General features: G+C 39.0%; 1 protein-coding gene and 1 pseudogene across 1 annotated transcript; both read right to left on the minus strand.

Moving 5' to 3' along the window:
• Positions 1 to 3,443: 3,443 nt before the first annotated feature.
• Positions 3,444 to 4,382, minus strand: LOC142106654 (olfactory receptor 5AP2-like). Its single transcript, XM_075189648.1, has one exon. It carries the CDS (start codon positions 4,380 to 4,382, stop codon positions 3,444 to 3,446), a length of 939 nt encoding a protein of 312 aa, XP_075045749.1.
• Positions 4,383 to 15,681: 11,299 nt separating this feature from the next.
• Positions 15,682 to 16,619, minus strand: LOC142106655 (olfactory receptor 5AP2-like; annotated as a pseudogene).
• Positions 16,620 to 17,920: the final 1,301 nt, after the last annotated feature.

Below are 17,920 nucleotides of genomic sequence, written 5' to 3' on the forward strand. Positions count from 1 at the left end.
CAAAACAGGTTGCGCTGCGAAAAGCCTCTATCACTGGTGTTTATATCAATATAACTGGAGAATCTGTCAAGAACCAAAGAATATTGTAAACATTGGCAATCCAAAAGGAACAGTGTTTTATTTACGGAGAGTACAATTGAAGGAATCTATACACAAATAGAATATATAAAAATCAGAGTGTATAAAAAAACATATAACCAGCCAGCATTTAGGTCCAGTGGACCCGGTATACAGACAAACCTTCATTACTGAGGTAACAGATGGATTGTAATAATTGCTCTAGCCTCATACAAGTGGATAGAAAACTCATAGTCACAGATCAAAAACAGGTAGAAAAATAAAATAAAAATAAATAAAGTGTAAAAAATAAAAATATATAATCAAAAAACGTCTTGTTTGAAAGGACTGTAACTCCAAATTATACCACTTCTGGGTCAAATCCAGTATAGATCAGAAATTAAAACTAAATTAGTTCAAACTAAAAAACGTGCTTCTTACCCAATGTTGTCTTCACCCTCCGGAGGGAATCACAATAGACAGCACGTGAAAAATTCAAAACACAGACCTGCTTATGAGGATTTCCTAAACGCTCCTGTAGTAAGTGTGATAGCGCATGGCTCCGGATATGACCCGCTCGTCAGCGGGGATGAAACCAACTTCCAGGTCACCTGGGCATTTGGAACGCAAATGCGTTCCAAATGCTGAACTTCCGGCTTTCAGTGGAAGTGCACTGCTTTTGATGCCCTGAACGAATTGTGGGCACAGAGGCAGGTATCGGACGGCTGCGCCTCCTTGGGCTTGCGCCCGGGGCGGTCGCACCGCCGTCGTTACGGCTCTGGTGACAGGTAACTGAGCTGGTATGGTGAGGAGAAAGCCTGAAGTAGTCAGACAGGAGTGAATATACCCTGTACCCAGGAGTCATATAAGGATACAGTGAGAGACGGCAGCCATTAGTAGTTTGTCTGCACATGTGAGGTAATTCCCGCTGCAGCAGTGAGACGCTAGTTACTCTCTCACAGACAGATTTTGCACAGTTAAAGTTTGACTTACACTTACATAGACTTAATTATCCTACAGAAAGGAGTTTGTCAGAGAACAGTGACAGCTTTCTACACTAGAAAAACTGCAGAATATTAAAGAATAAGAGCTGTAAGGTGGAGGAGTTAGAGTCCAGCAATAGTGACCTAGGGAGTCAGCCATTTTGTTCTGTCACCCAGCAAAATACTTTATGATAAATACAACTTCACAAGAGTCAGTCAGTTGTGTATTCCCAAATCCTGCTAAAAAATCATCAGTTAAACCTAAGAGGAATGTCCACTTTAGCTTCCCCTGTATAGTATCAGTAAAACTGTGCCCCATCATATCTAACAGTGTATTAATGGTGACTAGCGGAAGTAGTGCTCAGGACTGGCAGGTTATACAGTGTTTCCAGTTCAGGATTTAAGAAGCTTGTAAGCAGTTTTAATCTACATTTATTTGCACCATCCACGCCTGGCCAGGGAAGAAACAACTATAATACATGTAATATATTAGTGAAGTAATAATAGTTGGGATTTCCTTTTTACAGTTGCAGTTACCTCCAGTAGACACTGACAGCTCCATGCCGAGTAATCTAGGCATAATTCATAGATAATTGGTGCTGTCTTTATTTATGGTGATTGTCATACTGGAGGTAACTAAGGAATTTTGGAAGGGGGCTGCTGTATAATGTTAGTTAGTGTCAGAGTCTAAAACGCCAGACACTTTTATAGGATACCCTCCGTAGACTGTCCTCAGGATACTGTCAGTGCCCAACAGGGCCCTCTTAGGAACATCTTGGGTCCCCAGGCACAGCAGTGGACCTGGGCCCCTATATATACAAAAATAAAAATAAAAAATGATTATATATATATGGGCCCTGCAGCCCAGGGGGGCCCGTCGGAGGCAGCAAAAAACCCCAAAAAACTGGAAAAAAAAAAAAGAAGACAATACTTACCTTGCGGTCAGCTGGCGATCCGGCTCCCTCCATGGTCTCCTCCTCCGTTGCGCTCCGCAATGGATGTCGGGCGGTCGTGATGACGTCACGCCCGACATGCACTGCGAGCGCCGTACGGAGGAGGAGACCATGGAGGGAGCCGGATCGCCAGCTGACCGCAGGGTAAGTATTGCCTTTTTTTTTTCCAGGTTTTTTTTTTTTGCTGCCTCCGACGGGCCCCCGGACACCTGCCCATTGTGCCCAATGGGAAAGACGGCCCTGGTGCCCAAGTTGTTCTTCAGCCTCAGTGTTATTCTCAGGCACTGATTTTGACTGTTTTGGAGGTGATAGTGACACTCTGAGTGGTAAAGTGGTGCATGAGAAGTTAAGGAAGATTCATGACTGTGCTGGGCACTCTGTTTTGCAATAGGCATTATAATACGTGTACCAGTACTAGCAGCAGCAGAACCCCTACTGGCAAAGTGGGTATGGTCTGAGCCTTGTCTTGTCACCGCAGGTGGTGTATTGAATGTCAGCTATTTTCTTTTTTCTGGACAAATCACCACATTCATCAGAAACGTCTTTCTTATTCCACTTTCTCTCTTTCAGCCAAATATTTAAACTAAAATGTAGCCATCTATTTCCCCCAAGTATAGCAGTACCAAATAAACGTAATTTATACAAAGGGCTGACATTGCTATATGGTCCAGGAACAAAGCTGAACATGCTAGTTGCAAAACAAACAGGTTGGACAACTGCCTCTCTGGCTCCTGGCCCTTGACTCTCACACGACCCTTGACCCTTGGTTCTGGTTGTTCTATTACTTGACTCCCCAGACTCACCATCTGTACTTAAAGGTACAGTACACCATTTTATATCATTGGAGGTTAATAAACTCCCCATTCCCCTCTCCATCCATTTCCACTCTCAAATAAGAACTTTTCTCACTCGTATTACTTCTCTATACACTATTATAGGTTGTTACTTACGGACATGTGAAGCGTTAGACTGCTCTGATTCACCTAATTCCTTCCCCTGCTTCTTTCAGACAGTTTACCTTTCTTTACCTAAAAAATGTTTATTTCTAAGGGCTCTGATGCATTCAGAATTTCATTCATAAGTAGCCTTATTTGTATCCTGTCTGCCATTCTTCTGCATTTCCCATGTTCAGTATCAAAGCCTCTTTCACCCTGCAAATTGCAAATTGCACCCTGAAAATTACCTAAAAAAAATGTAAGAAATGGTACATTATGTTTTATGTTACATTTAAGCTTATCGCAGTACTATATGAAAAGCATTTTGTGAAAAATAAACATGGATTGGTAATGCACAAAGATTTAATTCTTTCCATCACAAAGACAAAACAATATGGCACTTTCTGATTTAAAACAAAATTTAAATGAGTTCACTGCACACATCTAATCTCTAATAAACAAAAAATAGGGAGTATCACGAAAAGTCTACTCATATACAGTAATAGATACTGACGTTAGTACTTTTTAGGCACAATCAACTGTAGCAATTTTAGAAGTGCTACTTTCATTTCTTTATTCCTTATACTGTATATAAAAGGGTTTAACAAAGGTGCGATGATTGTGTAGAGGACTGACACCACTCTGTCCTGTTCTATCTCATACTTTGATTTGGGTTTGAAATATACAAAAAAAATGGAACCGTAGAACATAGTAACAGCCATTAAGTGGGAAGCGCAGGTTGAAAGGGCTTTTTTCCGACCAGTAACCGATTTGATTTTCAGAATTGTCGAGATGATTTTTGTATATGATAACATTGTTAGTGCAAAGGAGCCAAAAATGACGCACCCACTTATGACAAAAACAGCGATTTCATTCACCCTGGTGTTGCTGCATGCCAGTTTTAGCAAAGGGGGAATATCGCAATAAAATGAATTCATTTTATTAGAACCACAAAAAGGCAATGTGAATGTAAGTGCAGTGTGTATTGCCGCATTTATAGCGCTAATGATCCACGAGGCAGCGATAAGCTGCATACACGATACTTTATTCATAATCATGTTATAGAATAGCGGGCGACATATAGCGCTGTATCGATCATAAGCCATACTTGCAAGTATGTAGAACTCGGTACCAGCAAAGAGCAATCCCAAGTACATCTGTGCGACACAGCCATAGAAAGAGATAGACTTATGCTCCACTAGAGAGTTTGACAGCAGTTTGGGACACGTGTCCGAGACGTAACATATCTCTAGAAAGGAGAAATTGGCAAGAAGAAAATACATAGGAGTGTGAAGATTTAGGCTACATTTATATGCAATAATTATTGATATATTTCCCAGCACAGTAACAATATAAATCACTATAAATGCAATGGTGAAAAAGAGATTTAGTATTGGAGTCTCTGCAAGTCCTGCGAGAATAAATTCTGTGATTGTGGTCTTGTTTTTCTCCATTTTTCCTGTAGATGATGAGAGATAATAGAGATAATGGTATTCATTTGATACATAAAGAAAATGATGGAATTTTAATTATGCTTAAAACACATTGTTTGCAACTTAAATCGTAAAACATGTCTATCATTTCCAAATCAGCAACTCCCTACATGGTGCCTTGTTTTGACTCTTTACAGCCACTTCTCTGTAGCTATATTGACTCTAAATCTAATTCTTATTGACTCTTATTCATTGCGAGCTTTAAAAAAAGTTCTACTTTTGTGTATTCAATTTTTTTTTTTTACTATATTACAGCCCCTACACAGAGCCACAAGTTAAAATTTTAGCGCCTGGGCGAGAAACGACAATGCCGCTCCTCAATTTTAACCAAAGTAACCTAAAATAACTGCCCCCCCCCCCTTCCTTTCAGGGGTACGCACTGTGTGGTCGCCCCTATCACACATACATACAGACAAACATAATAATTGTGGAAAAGTGGAATCTGTTGTCACATAATATTTTGTTCCCTAAGTCTGAACCTGGTAGGCATCAACGAAACATCACCAATTTTTTTTGCGGAAACTATCGAAATAATATACTTCGGCTCTGCACCAATTCACCTCCATCGCTTGGCCAGCAGACATACCAGTCTGTGCCTCTTCGGTGCACAGTAAAAGTTCATGGAGAGGCGAAAAAATATTTAGGAGGTGCATTGTAGATGACCCTTTTAGTATTACCCCCTCTAGTTAAATAAACTTTGAAATGTTTTTCCTAAAGCACAGCTGGATGTAGCCTTATTTATGCAGTAGAGTAAATAAATTGTGAATCATAAGTCAATGACAGTGCGAGGATTCTGATGTTTCTATATGTCAAATTTGTGTCTGTGACGCTTTTATATTACATTGTTTGGAGTGCGTCTAGAAACGCATTTCATTGCCACATGACAACTCTTTTACTGGACCGCGCACATTTGCAGCTGCATTCACCACCTGTAATAAAACAATTCACAGTGCAATGCTTAAAATTAAAATAAAGAAAACAAATAATTAAAAAAGGGCAGCATGGCCTCTACCCCAAATCCTCATCCAGCCCCAGTACAGGACAGTCTCATTTGGTTTCCATCATCACAGGGAGACCAAGACTGTTGTGTCCTGCTGATGTAGGAGAAAACAGACACAGACTAAACAGGGCTGGTGCCTCTATGTGATGGGGGACTAGTGCATAGAGCAGCCTGTCCCTCTATCCCAGCGGCTACCTGCCCCACTCAGAAAAACGCTGGGGCTCCTATCGACACCGCCAACTTGTAAGGATCGAGGTTTGAACAAATATTTTACTCAACAGTCCCAGAAAAATGAACAAACTCCCTGCCCATCATAATTAATGAGTAAGAAAAAGCAAAATAAAATGTAGCTGAATAAAAGGCTCCAAAAAACTCCTCAGGTCACTATTTTATTAAATAAATAAATATGTTGTTCTTCTTTTTTTAATCCCTTGTAGTCCAAATGGAAAATCATATTTTATTTTCTTGAATTATTATTAGTCAAAATGGCAAAAAAAATAATAAATATGACCCCACTGCGCACTACCAGGACTTACCCTTCTCTGGCAGTCAATCAGAAGTGGCCAAAAAGTTTAAGATTGACTGCTGATAAAGGAAGACCCTATTAGGGCAGACTATGGTCATTTCACGTTAGTCGTTGGTAGTGTGCGGGCGTGCGTGTAATTTTGAAGGGGATTTCTTATTTGGAGGTATCTATTTGATCAAGAAAGAAGAACAGAAAATCCCCCCTCCCCCATTTGGACTATGATGTATTAGTCCAGGCTGTCTAGCACTGAGCTTGATTGAGGATTTGAGAAAGGGGCACACTGTTTGTTTTTTGTATTATTTTTTACAGAAAAATATTTTACACAGTGCAATGTTTTTGCAGAGGCCGTGCATTGCAAAGAACAACCCTGAAACTGTACCCTCTCTAACCCTTAATCTCAATTCAGTAACCTTGCTCTGCAAAATTAAAACGCTTAATCCATACTTTTCTAGTAAAGTCTTCACTCTGCCTAACGATGCCCAATAGCTCCCCTCCAATAGCTCCCCTCCAATCCCCCCCCAATAGCTCCCCTCTGCCACTGCAAACATGGCCATCTTGCTCAGTGACCTTATGGGCCTTGGCAAAAATCCAGGTTCAACTGTTCGAATCAATGCTACCAGCAGGTCCAAAGCTGCAGAGTTACTGCTTCGATCTTCGTTAATTACTTCTTGAATAGGCAAAATTCATTTTCTGCCAGTTATAACGTGATCCTATTTTAAAGAGCAATAAAAAAAAACTCACATACCTTCAACTCCAGAAACCAGAAGTCCCTAAAGTGGATGGGACACATCTGCAGTGCTGTAGGTTATCTGTCGATACATTTGGATTATCCATAAAGAGTCCTTCAGCATCAACAATCAACACTGGGAACTATACAGAAAAACAATAGATAAGTGAGAAAGAATGGGTGATTATATTATAATTATGATTACGATTATTAACGTTTATTTATATAGCATTAGAGATCCTAAATTGGGAGCAAACAGTGTAATAAAGCAAGACTGGGTATAAAGAAACAGAAAAAGATGTAAGAGGACCTTGTTCACAAGCTTTCAATCTATCTATATTATACTAGAGTTCTGTCATATTTTCACATACTATTCATGACAATGCTATCTAATTAATATCAAACTCTATTATTATTATTATTATTATTTACGATTTTATACTTAAATAAGTGTGATGGAAATACGGAAGACAGAGAGTTAGATGGAATGTTGAGTGTGGACGTACAGGTGTGACAAGTAATAACAAAGGATTGAAGCACATTGGTTTTACTTCCAACTGCAATTTAAACTGTTCCTCTATCTCAGAAAATATACTATGCTTGGGATGATTTTCAATTCACACCTTTGGCCAGAAGTTGCATAGTGATTTTGAAGAATTTCTTCTTATAATAATAATAATAATAATGATGATGATAATGGCGATGATGATGATGATGAAGAAGAAGACGAGTATGATTATAATAAGAAATGAAAGTTTGTAAGGGTGTCAGTTTCTTTTATAGTACTTAAATGCAAAAGATCTGAAACTTAAATTAATATGGAGTATTTAGGAGGAGAAACAAACTAGAGATCAGGTAATTGGTTTGAATTTCTGTGTGCGATCAAACAGTCTACCCACTATCCTGAAACATGAGCTGTTTTGTTTCATCAGACCTTAAACAGCCCATTAATTATTAGATTTTAGATGGATTTGTGTATGCTGGGATGTACACAATACAATGAATCTCCATTTTACAGTCTACAATAATGCTTGATTTAAAATAGTTCTACTTGCATGAAAATCTAAGGATTTAATTTAATGCCCTAAAAGTTGTAAAAAAAACCAAAAAAACAACAACAACATGAAAATGAATATATAAGTAATCAACTTACTTTATCTGTGATTTTTGTTTTTGTTGAGAGTTACTTGACTTCAACCAATTTTTTTTTCCAGATAGTCAAGTTTTAATTTTACGCTTCTCAAATGTTTTTGTAATACAGACCTTTGCTATTAAAAGGAAATGTAGAACATAACTTGTTGTTACACATATTCTGCTTATATTGCTTAGTGCTCCTCGGGGGCGGATTCCCCTATGCGAGCTCTTCTACTTCTGTGCTTCATATAAAAATAGAGAATATTTGTCACTATATTTTTTTGGCTTCATCCTAATAAAGATATAAATACTTCAGGGTTTATTATTGTGTCTAGAGAAATTAAAACACACTAAATAATTTGCAAATGCATTAATTGATATCATGTAGATGAGGGATTACTCAGGACGCAGACTCCCAATTTTGAAATAATTATATACGATTGTTAGAACACTTTATATTGTTAAAACCTCACATTTTATGTTTTTCAGTTTTATAAAGTTCATTATTTCTGTACTTATATTTTTTATTAAAGCCACATTCAAAACAGATTACAGTGTATATTTAAAGCGGATTACAAAATGTGAACTGAAATATTACTATAAAAATAATAATGTCAGGACTATGTGATTTCTTAATTAAACTTACATGGTATACTTTTTTTCTAGTGAAACTGCGACATATTTCCACTTACAGTTAACATCTAAATCAGGCCTGTCCAACCTGCGGCCCTCCAGGTGTTGTGAAACTACAAGTCCCAGCATGCCCTTCCAGCTATCAACTGGTTGTCTACCAGCAAAGCATGCTGGGGCTTGTAGTTTCACAACACCTGGAGAGCCGCAGGTTGGACAGGCCTGATCTAAATACTGAGGAGTTGGTGGGAAAACTCTGGTGCTATAAAGTAGAGATTACTCTGTGCTGACAATATTTCTAAAGCTATAAGATTGTCTCATTCACTGATGAAATTTGAGGCTCTACAGGACTACAATGAGGAATGAACCACGTATTTGAGCTTGGAGTCTAAGAGGCACCTGGTGTCCACTAGAAAAAGGCGCGAGGCAATAGGGGTACCCACAAGTCATAGTTACCAAGAGGCGATCAGTATTAAAGAACTGAGTGAATAGATGCAGACAAGAAAAGATCAAGACAAACAGCAGTGGTATATGGTTAAGACAGACTGAGGTTAACCTGGGGTCTTGGTCTGGACAACTTGGGTTTATTAGGATCGGCCCAAACCTAGAGAGGATGGCCCCAGATTTGTTGTGCTTCCTGGCATAGCAATTCCGGGGCTGAGCCTTCAACTCACACAGCCAGTGGGGGGCTAATGCATTCCTCCCCTCTTCTTCGCCAGTCCATTTTACGTTCATTGCCTGTCCGCCCCTTCACATTCACATTATTGATAAAAAAAACTTCAATAAACTTCATTGTATCAATGTGGGGTCTAACTGCTACCAACCAATCAGAGCAGCTTTCTCACGCTCTGACCAATCAGAGTGAAGCCGCTTTGTGACAAGGCTCCCGACCTAGCATTAATCTTGCTGCTCAGCAAGGAAAAAGTCACAGTCGCCCTTGTGGTTTTCTCCTTCCCTTTGGATTAAAGGCCCAAAGAAAAGAATCCCCATGGATTTAGATGATTAATACATTGGTTAAACAGGGTTTGGGGGAGACTTTATGTCATGTATTTTTTCATGGTGCTGGTGTTTTTTTAATAGTTTTGTTCTGGGACAACAGGTCCCTGTGAACCCTGGATGCCATTGGATTATGACACTGTCAGGGCTTGCTAGGACCAATAGTGCCACATGCAAAAATTACATTTATTGTCTGATTGACACTATTACCCCAACACCTACATTCAGGAGGGCCGCTTTTTCCCTAAGAGGGTGGCCTGTATTTTTTGTGTGAACACAGATTCCCCAAGAGAATTTAGCCCCATGCTGAGCAGGCCAGGATGTGTCCCCATTCTGCAGACTTGCCTGTTATAGTGTGACCAGCATGGTGCTGGTTTTCGGCTGTTTTGTCCCGCCGCAACTGCCACAACCAGACAATGATACGAGTGCTGGGTCACCATATAAATAAAATCTGTTTATTATTTATTAATATTTGTTAACCAGGAAAACGTTGTTTATTATCATCAAGTTGATGATCTCACTGTGCAGTAATGAAAGATAAAGTCTTTGCACTCATTTCATCATCTCGCTCTACAAACTGCCCCTCTAACCCTATTCCATCCCGACTGGGATGTTGTGGTAGTGGCCTTGCGGTTCCCAGTTGCTGGCGACAGCCAGTTGCTTTCAGCTGCACATAAAAAACAGATGGCAAAACGGAGTGGGAGCCTCCTTATGCCATTGGAATCTGGTACACCTCAGATGCTACATTAACCAGGCACCGTGTTCACCGAGTGTGAGCCCTTAGTACTAGGTGTCTCGCTCTTGCTATGTACTTACCGATTTCCTGAGTACCAGTGAACCTTGCCTATACTTTAACCACAAGCTTTGCACTCTTGTGTTCATATGTACGGGGACTTGGAGATTAACTCTTGCTGTGCCTAAACACCTATCTAACCTGTTCCGGTGTACCAGACTTTTGACTTTTACTTTAAAGTTTTGATTCTTCAGTTTAACAGGCGCTTGCTTGTGACCTTGACTATGAGTTGAATTAATCCTGGGCCATCATCTTAATTACAGATACAAATCAGTTTCATATATTATGCGTGGAACTGTAACCATGATCTTATATTATGAATTGTGGCCAGAAAATCGGGAGCTGCCTTCTTCTGTTATAATTCTCCAGAGTGTTGCATATCTTTTTGTTAAGACAGTCGTTAAGTAGATTTCTTACTAATAATAATAATTAGAAAACTTTCAAGCTAATGTTATAAGTTATTATGTACATATATACACTTATTAGAAAATGACCCTCTCACATTTTGTCCTGGATTCTGAATTTGCTGAGCAGGTGGTTTAATAAGGGGAAGAAATTGCATTAGAGGAAGCTGGCCCATATCAACTACAATATCTCATATCTGTTTAAAGATAGTTGGTGGATAATCTGTACTCCGAAAATGCTTGTTTAACCTAATCTCACAGGTGTCCATATGAATTGAGATCTGGAGATGAATAAGATTTTATGAAGTCACATAAAATCTGGAGACTGTGATTCAGCAGAATTTCAAATAAAAATGTGCAAATTTCAGCAAATTTGCTTCTGATTCACTGGATCACCCTCCCACCTTCTAACACCCGTCACCCATTATTTGTGGGAGCAGCAGGCAGCACAGCTAGAAGCTCCTCAGTCCCAGTTGGCAATGGGAAGCAGGTCAAGTAGCTGGAGCGCTAACACTTTCTGCTGGCTACACCAACACCAGTGATAGTTTCACAGCAGTGAATGAGCTCAGGTTCTGGTGAGCAATGTTGGCTATCCAGACCTGTCAAGCAGTTCCAGTTCAGAGACTGACAGCTCCAGCAGTGAGTGTTGTAACCTCCTTGAGAGTGTTGGACTAATCTTCTTCCTAGTGAAGAATCAATTTTGCAAGCTTTTTCTGTGACTTACATGGAGGCATCATGGGTTGCAAATCCTACATATACCATGGCATTTAACAGAGAAAGGCAGCAATTGATCCTACAGTTTTGGCCACCTCTTTACTGAATCCCCTCTTTTCTGCAATTTCCACTGCTGTAGCATAGCTGGAAGTAATCCGTAGCTGCAGAAAGATGTCTCTTCCCAGGCACAAGACTGATCCAGAAGTTCATGGATGTTCAGGCTCCAATGCCTACAGTTGTGGGTAGTCCAGAGATTTGCCCACATTTGTCTCTAGCTTAGCAGGATGTTACATTTCCCAGAGGAGGTTCCACAAAGCCCTTGATGATGATTACCTGCAATCTCATCAGCACTGTTTTGCAGAAGAGCAGGACATCAGGGACCATGGTGTCAGCCTTCCACCCGTACCTCCAGACATGCACAGGATGGACCTGGGCAATGTTGTCATGGGCTTGGCATAAACTTGCTGACATGCAAGCCTGCACTGTGATGGCTAGTGTTCCACATGCAGTGGAACCAATCAGGGGCAGGCTGGGCTGGAGGGCAGAGGGTTATCTGCCCCCAGTGCCGGTCCCATAGTGGACTACCTTGGGCTGGGTCACTGGGCCACCAGCATTTTGTTTCCTGTAGAATGTTCCTAATAGGCTGCTGAGTCGGGTCTTGCAGCCCCCCGGGGCTAAAATTTGCCAGCCAGCCTCTGGAACCAATAGCAGTGAATTCCCTAGCTGAATGGATGGAGCCTCTGGTGAGGTCATCAAGTAAAAGAAGCCAGCTTTCAATGCCTACGCCAGTGGTTTGGGTTTGTAGCTTCTGCTCCATCCACACCGCCCAAGGCAATACCTGGGCAACAAAACACAAATGTGGGGGCAGGGAAAATTAGCAGTCATAGTAGGTTCCCGTACCTTTATAGCTGTCTCTGTACCTGACTACTTGCTATGTCTGTTATGAAAGAGTGCAATCCAAATATGGTGCTGCAGATTCAGACAGAACACTTACACATCCTTAACCGCAAACGACTCCTAGCTATGGATCAAGATGCTGAGCAGCAATGTGTTAGTTCTGTGTGTTGTCAGCTTCTGATGCTGTAGGTCTACAATCCACTTCAATGCAACAGAAGATACTTTTGATGAGAGCCCTCCTTGCTAATTTGCAGGCATTGATTTTATTAATTTGCCTTACCTTATATTTTGTTCCTGGTTGCGAGTGTTGGACTGCATCTAGCAGCCCCCGTTACAGGATCTAGAGCAATGAGATGATGAACGTTAAGTTCAGAGTGGAAATAATTTCCCCTCCGTTCATTCCTATTTTTATCTGTGTGTATGTTTTATGTAGTTCAGGTATTTATTGTTTGTGATGGTGTTAAAAATACATTAGAGGTTATTGTTCTATGAAGTTTAGTGTTTGATTTGTGGGGATTAGTGGTGTTTAAAAACAAACAAAAAATTAGACTACACCTGGTGTCTGAAACAGATACATTAGAATGTAACATATCTTTGCATAACTCCCAAGTGTCCCGATTCCAGCGGGACAGTCCAGCTGTCCCACCGAACTTACAATTTGTCCCAGTATTGGAGAGCATGCTCCGATACCGGGACATAGCAGCCAGTTTTCCCGGATGTCTAGGAAGAAGTGGGGCAGGACGTCTGTCCAAAAAACGCTACTGCGCATGCGCAAACAGGAAGTTCGTGGACGGCTCGACAGAGGCGTGGCTTATTTGTCCCTCTTTCGGACCTCAAAATGTTGGGAGGTATGCCTTTGTTTCAAGAAATAACTTCCCAAAATCAAACTGCACCTAATAAATAGCTCTTACAGTAGACTTCATATTTACAGAGCTAAAGAAATATCAACATTCTGATGTTCTCCATAAAAGGAAAAAAGTTTAAATATTTTTATACATATAGTTCTTCCATTGTTGAGAGTCAAAATACATTCAAAAAAGTAGATTTGAAACACAAAGATACATCTTGACGACTAAATCTTGCAGAGATAATGTCACCAAGAAAAGATTCAAGAATTATTGAATCTTTAAAGGAAAAAGATGTATTATGGTGCTTAGGGAAAAGAATAGGGAATATTAGTCTAAAGTTAACGTCAAAACCCTTGTTATATATGAAAACATCAATGAATATTAATCATTTCTCACACTCAGCCTAGACAGTTTAACAATTTTTGGTAGTCACCTTCACTGAAGCTTATGATTATTACTTTCTCTTAAACGATATCTCATGAGCAGTATAATATTTTAGAATCTAGTGCCCCAAACCACATCACTAGGTCCCAAGAGTTGTCTTCATTTAGTAAGAAATTATTTATCATGATAAAATTGTCCTTGTAAATATAAGATATAAAAACAAAAGTTCAATAACAAACTTGGTCACTTCATTACAAAATTTATTTTTGTTTTTAATATTTTCCTGTTTACGGATCAGAGATTTTCAGAAAACAATGTGTAATGATTTAATGGATTAAAAATAAAGATTTCATATTTTAACGCGCAATACAATTCATCCGTGGCTGTTATGATTCCTAGTGCATTCACGAAGAGCAACGGAAGTATTAAGCACAATGTCTTTATTCAGTTAAATACATAAACAAAGATAACTCAAATCCACGGATAAGAACAGGTTCCAAAAGAGACTGTGTAGTAAAATGGCAGGAACAGGTATTATAAGTTTACCCCAGTACAGAAGGCACAAGGCTGTCCAGGGAAGCAGACAGAGTCCAGGGATAAAGCAGAGATCAGATAAACAAAATCCAAATAGCCAGGCAGAGATCAAGGTCACAAGCGAATAAGCAAGGTCCAGAAGTCGAGCCAAAGGTCAGGGCAACGGGCAAACGAGCAGGGTCCAGGAATCAAGCCGAGGGTCACAACAGAAGATCAAGCAATGGAGCAAACACAAGAACATGGCAGCAGCAGCCAGGAACAAACGGATGAGCTTCACAGAGCACAGCTTGAGGCAGGTATTTGAAGCAGTGCAACAGGTGCAGTTCTAAATAGCATCAGACAAGGAGATTAACTCCTTCAGGCATGTTGCAGAGTTCAGGAGCAGAACAGCAGCACCTCTGGTGGATTATAGGTACTGCTGCCAAATGCAAAACATAGACAGTCATAACAATGGCGTTCACCAATTGATTTCTCATTTCTTTCTATTGAACAAAATTCCAAGTCCATTAGGGTGTACCACCCAATAATTATATTAAATAAAAAACTGGGTGGAAATTAGATTCATCACGAATAAGAGTATTATTTACCATGGAGAACTGAACACTCAGTACGGATGGAATTTTTCTTCCTATGTTATGAAATCCAAAATCATTCTATTTTGCAACACAACTGTTTTGATTGGCTAAAGTGAAAAGCAGTTTCATTACTGACTCTTTCCAATATCCCAGATAACGGCCACAATTCTGCAGAGATACAGTAACAACCATAAATTGTATTTAAATAATAAAAGCCATGTTCGCAGGGTGAGATTGATCTTTTAACATTTCAGATCCTCTCAAGGGTGTCTGATGGCAGACAGGATATATCAAAATTTATGACCAGTCTATAGGTAACCGGCCACAGATAAAATAATCACTTTGGTAAATGCTTTCTCTGTGTCCCAAATTCAAATCTATTATGTGTATAGTACCAATGTATACTGTAGCACTAACGTTAGTTCTTATAGAAATATTGCAGTAATTATTTATTTTTATGTATATCAATTACTATAATAGCAAATTAAAGCAGTGCTAGAAGTAGCTAACTGATGATGGTTTTTGGCTTTAAAGAAACATCTCTTTTCCACATCGCTTCCACTTGTCGTCATGCCTATATCCAAGTTGTTTTCTTTGTAGAGTGTGTAACACTAGTCTGTCATTCTAAAATGACTAGTCAACAGTGATATGACATCTTCAGAGTGATTAGGAGCATGAGTTCAAATCAACATTGTGTCTGGTTAAAAATTTTAGCAAAATGAAATATAGTGGTTCTCATTTAGAGGTAGATGTTCCAAACGTTCAAAACAGGAAAAGCAGGTTTAGCACTATCCCATGTAATTTGTCTGTGTCATTAATTAAAAAGAGTAAAAAAAAAAAGAGTGAAAAATATATATAAACCTTACCTCTTAATTGAGGATATTGGGACTCAGTGAACAGCATTTTGTGAACAATAAACATGGATTGGTAATGCACAAAGATTTAATTCTTTCCATCACAAAGACAAAACAATATGGCACTTGTTGATTTAAAACAAAATTTAAATAATGGGCTCACTGCACACATCTAATTTCTAATAAACAAAAAAATAGGGAGTATCATGAAAAGTCTACTCATATACGGTAATAGATACTGACGTTAGTACTTTTTAGGCACAATCAACTGTAGCAATTTTAGAAGTGCTGCTTTCATGTCGTTATTCCTTATACTGTATATAAAAGGGTTTAACAAAGGTGCGATGATTGTGTAGAGGACTGACACCACTCTGTCCTGTTCTATCTCATACTTTGATTTTGGTTTGAAATATACGAAAAAAATGGAACCGTAGAACATAGTAACAGCCATTAAGTGGGAGGTGCAGGTTGAAAAGGCTTTTTACCGACCAGTAGTCGATTTGATTTTCAAAATTGTCAAGATGATTTTTGTATATGATATCATTGTTAGTGTAAATGAGCCAAAAATGACGCACCCACTTATGACAAAAACAGCGATTTCATTCACCCTGGTGTTGCTGCATGACAGTTTTAGCAAAGTGGAATATCGCAATAAAATGAATTTATTTTATTAGAACCACAAAAAGGCAATGTGAATGTAAGTGCAGTGTGTATTGCAGTATTTATAGCGCTAATGATCCACGAGGCAGCGATAAGCTGAATACACAATATTTTATTCATAATCATGTTATAGAACAGCGGGCGGCATATAGCGCTGTATCGGTCATAAGCCATACTTGCAAGTATGTAGAACTCGGTACCAGCAAAGAGCAATCCCAAGTACATCTGTGCGACACAGCCATAGAAAGAGATAGACTTATGCTCCACTAGAGAGTTTGACAGCAGTTTGGGACACGTGTCCGAGACGTAACAAATCTCTAGAAAGGAGAAATTGGCAAGAAGAAAATACATAGGAGTGTGAAGATTTAGGCTACATTTATATGCAATAATTATTGATATATTTCCCAGCACAGTAACAATATAAATCACTATAAATGCAATGGTGAAAAAGAGATCCAGTATTGGAGACTCTGCAAGTCCTGCGAAAATAAATTCTGTGATTATGGTCTTGTTTTTCTCCATTTTTTCTGTAGATGATGAGAGATAATAGAGGGTGACATTCATTTAACACAAAAAGAAAATGATGGCTTTTTTAATTCTGCTTAAAACACATTGTTCGGCAACTTAAAACATAAAACATGTCTATCATTTCCAAATCAGCAACTCCCTACATGGTGCCTTGTATTGACTCCATACAGCCACCTCTCGGTACCAATATTGACTCTAAGGGGTAAATGTATCAAGCTGAGAGTCTCCGGCGGGTTTGAAAAGTGGAGATGTTGCCTATAGCAACCAATCAGATTCTAGCTGTCATTTACTTAGTACATTCTACAAAGTGACAGCTAGAATGTGATTGGTTGCTATTGGCAATTTCTTCACTTTTCCAACCCGCCAGAAACAGCAGCTTGATACATTTACCCCTAAATCTAATTCTTATTGCGAGTTTTAAAAGAAGTTCTAGGGCTAGATTTACTAAGAATCATGTTTAGTGGCGGTTTGAAACCGCCACCCATCGCCGGCGGTTTAGTGGTTCACACTCCTGCATTTAATATAGGGCGGCTTGAGGCTTCAATTTTAAATGACTGGCGATGTATGACGAATTGAAAAAACAAAACCGCTGGCGGTTAGGATGAAACAGCCATCAAAACCACCATCCAAAAGACAGGACAGGACAGTTTTAATACCTGCTTCAGAATGGCTGGATAGCTTAATCATGCTATTAAAACTATTTTGCCATTCAGAACATAAGAGAAAGCACCATTGACATTTATATTATGTTGGCAATCATTATTTATTGATTAAGGGGCAAAATTAATTAAATATTAACTTATGAGGGAATACAAATATTTCATTATATTAAGGGGATAAAATTATTTAATTATTATACTATTTGGACAATATGTAATGACCAATTGTGCAACATAAATAATTATATCCACCATTAACAATCAGTTAATAATATTGTATATTCACACTTTCTACATAATATAATGCTATAATAGTGTCCCTTTAAAAAAATATATAGAAAAAAAATTATCTCATAAATTAATATTAAATTTATTTTGTCCCTTTATCAATAAATAATGATTTTCCAAATTTTCTCCTATGTTCTGAATGGCAAAATAGCTGAAACAGCATGATGTTTGATCGCTCTCGCCATTCACAATCACCTCTTTCATTTTGGCCGCTTGGATGGCTGTTTTGCGGCGGTTTTGAAAACCCCAGCTTAGTAAATCCGGCTGTTTGCATGTTCATCATTGTTCATTGTTAAAATCGGGATGGCGGTTTGTAAAGTGGTGGTTTTGAAAAATGTAATTCCTGAC

Source organism: Mixophyes fleayi, chromosome 11 (genome assembly GCF_038048845.1).
Source record: "Mixophyes fleayi isolate aMixFle1 chromosome 11, aMixFle1.hap1, whole genome shotgun sequence".
NCBI classification, from domain to species: Eukaryota; Metazoa; Chordata; class Amphibia; order Anura; family Limnodynastidae; genus Mixophyes; species Mixophyes fleayi.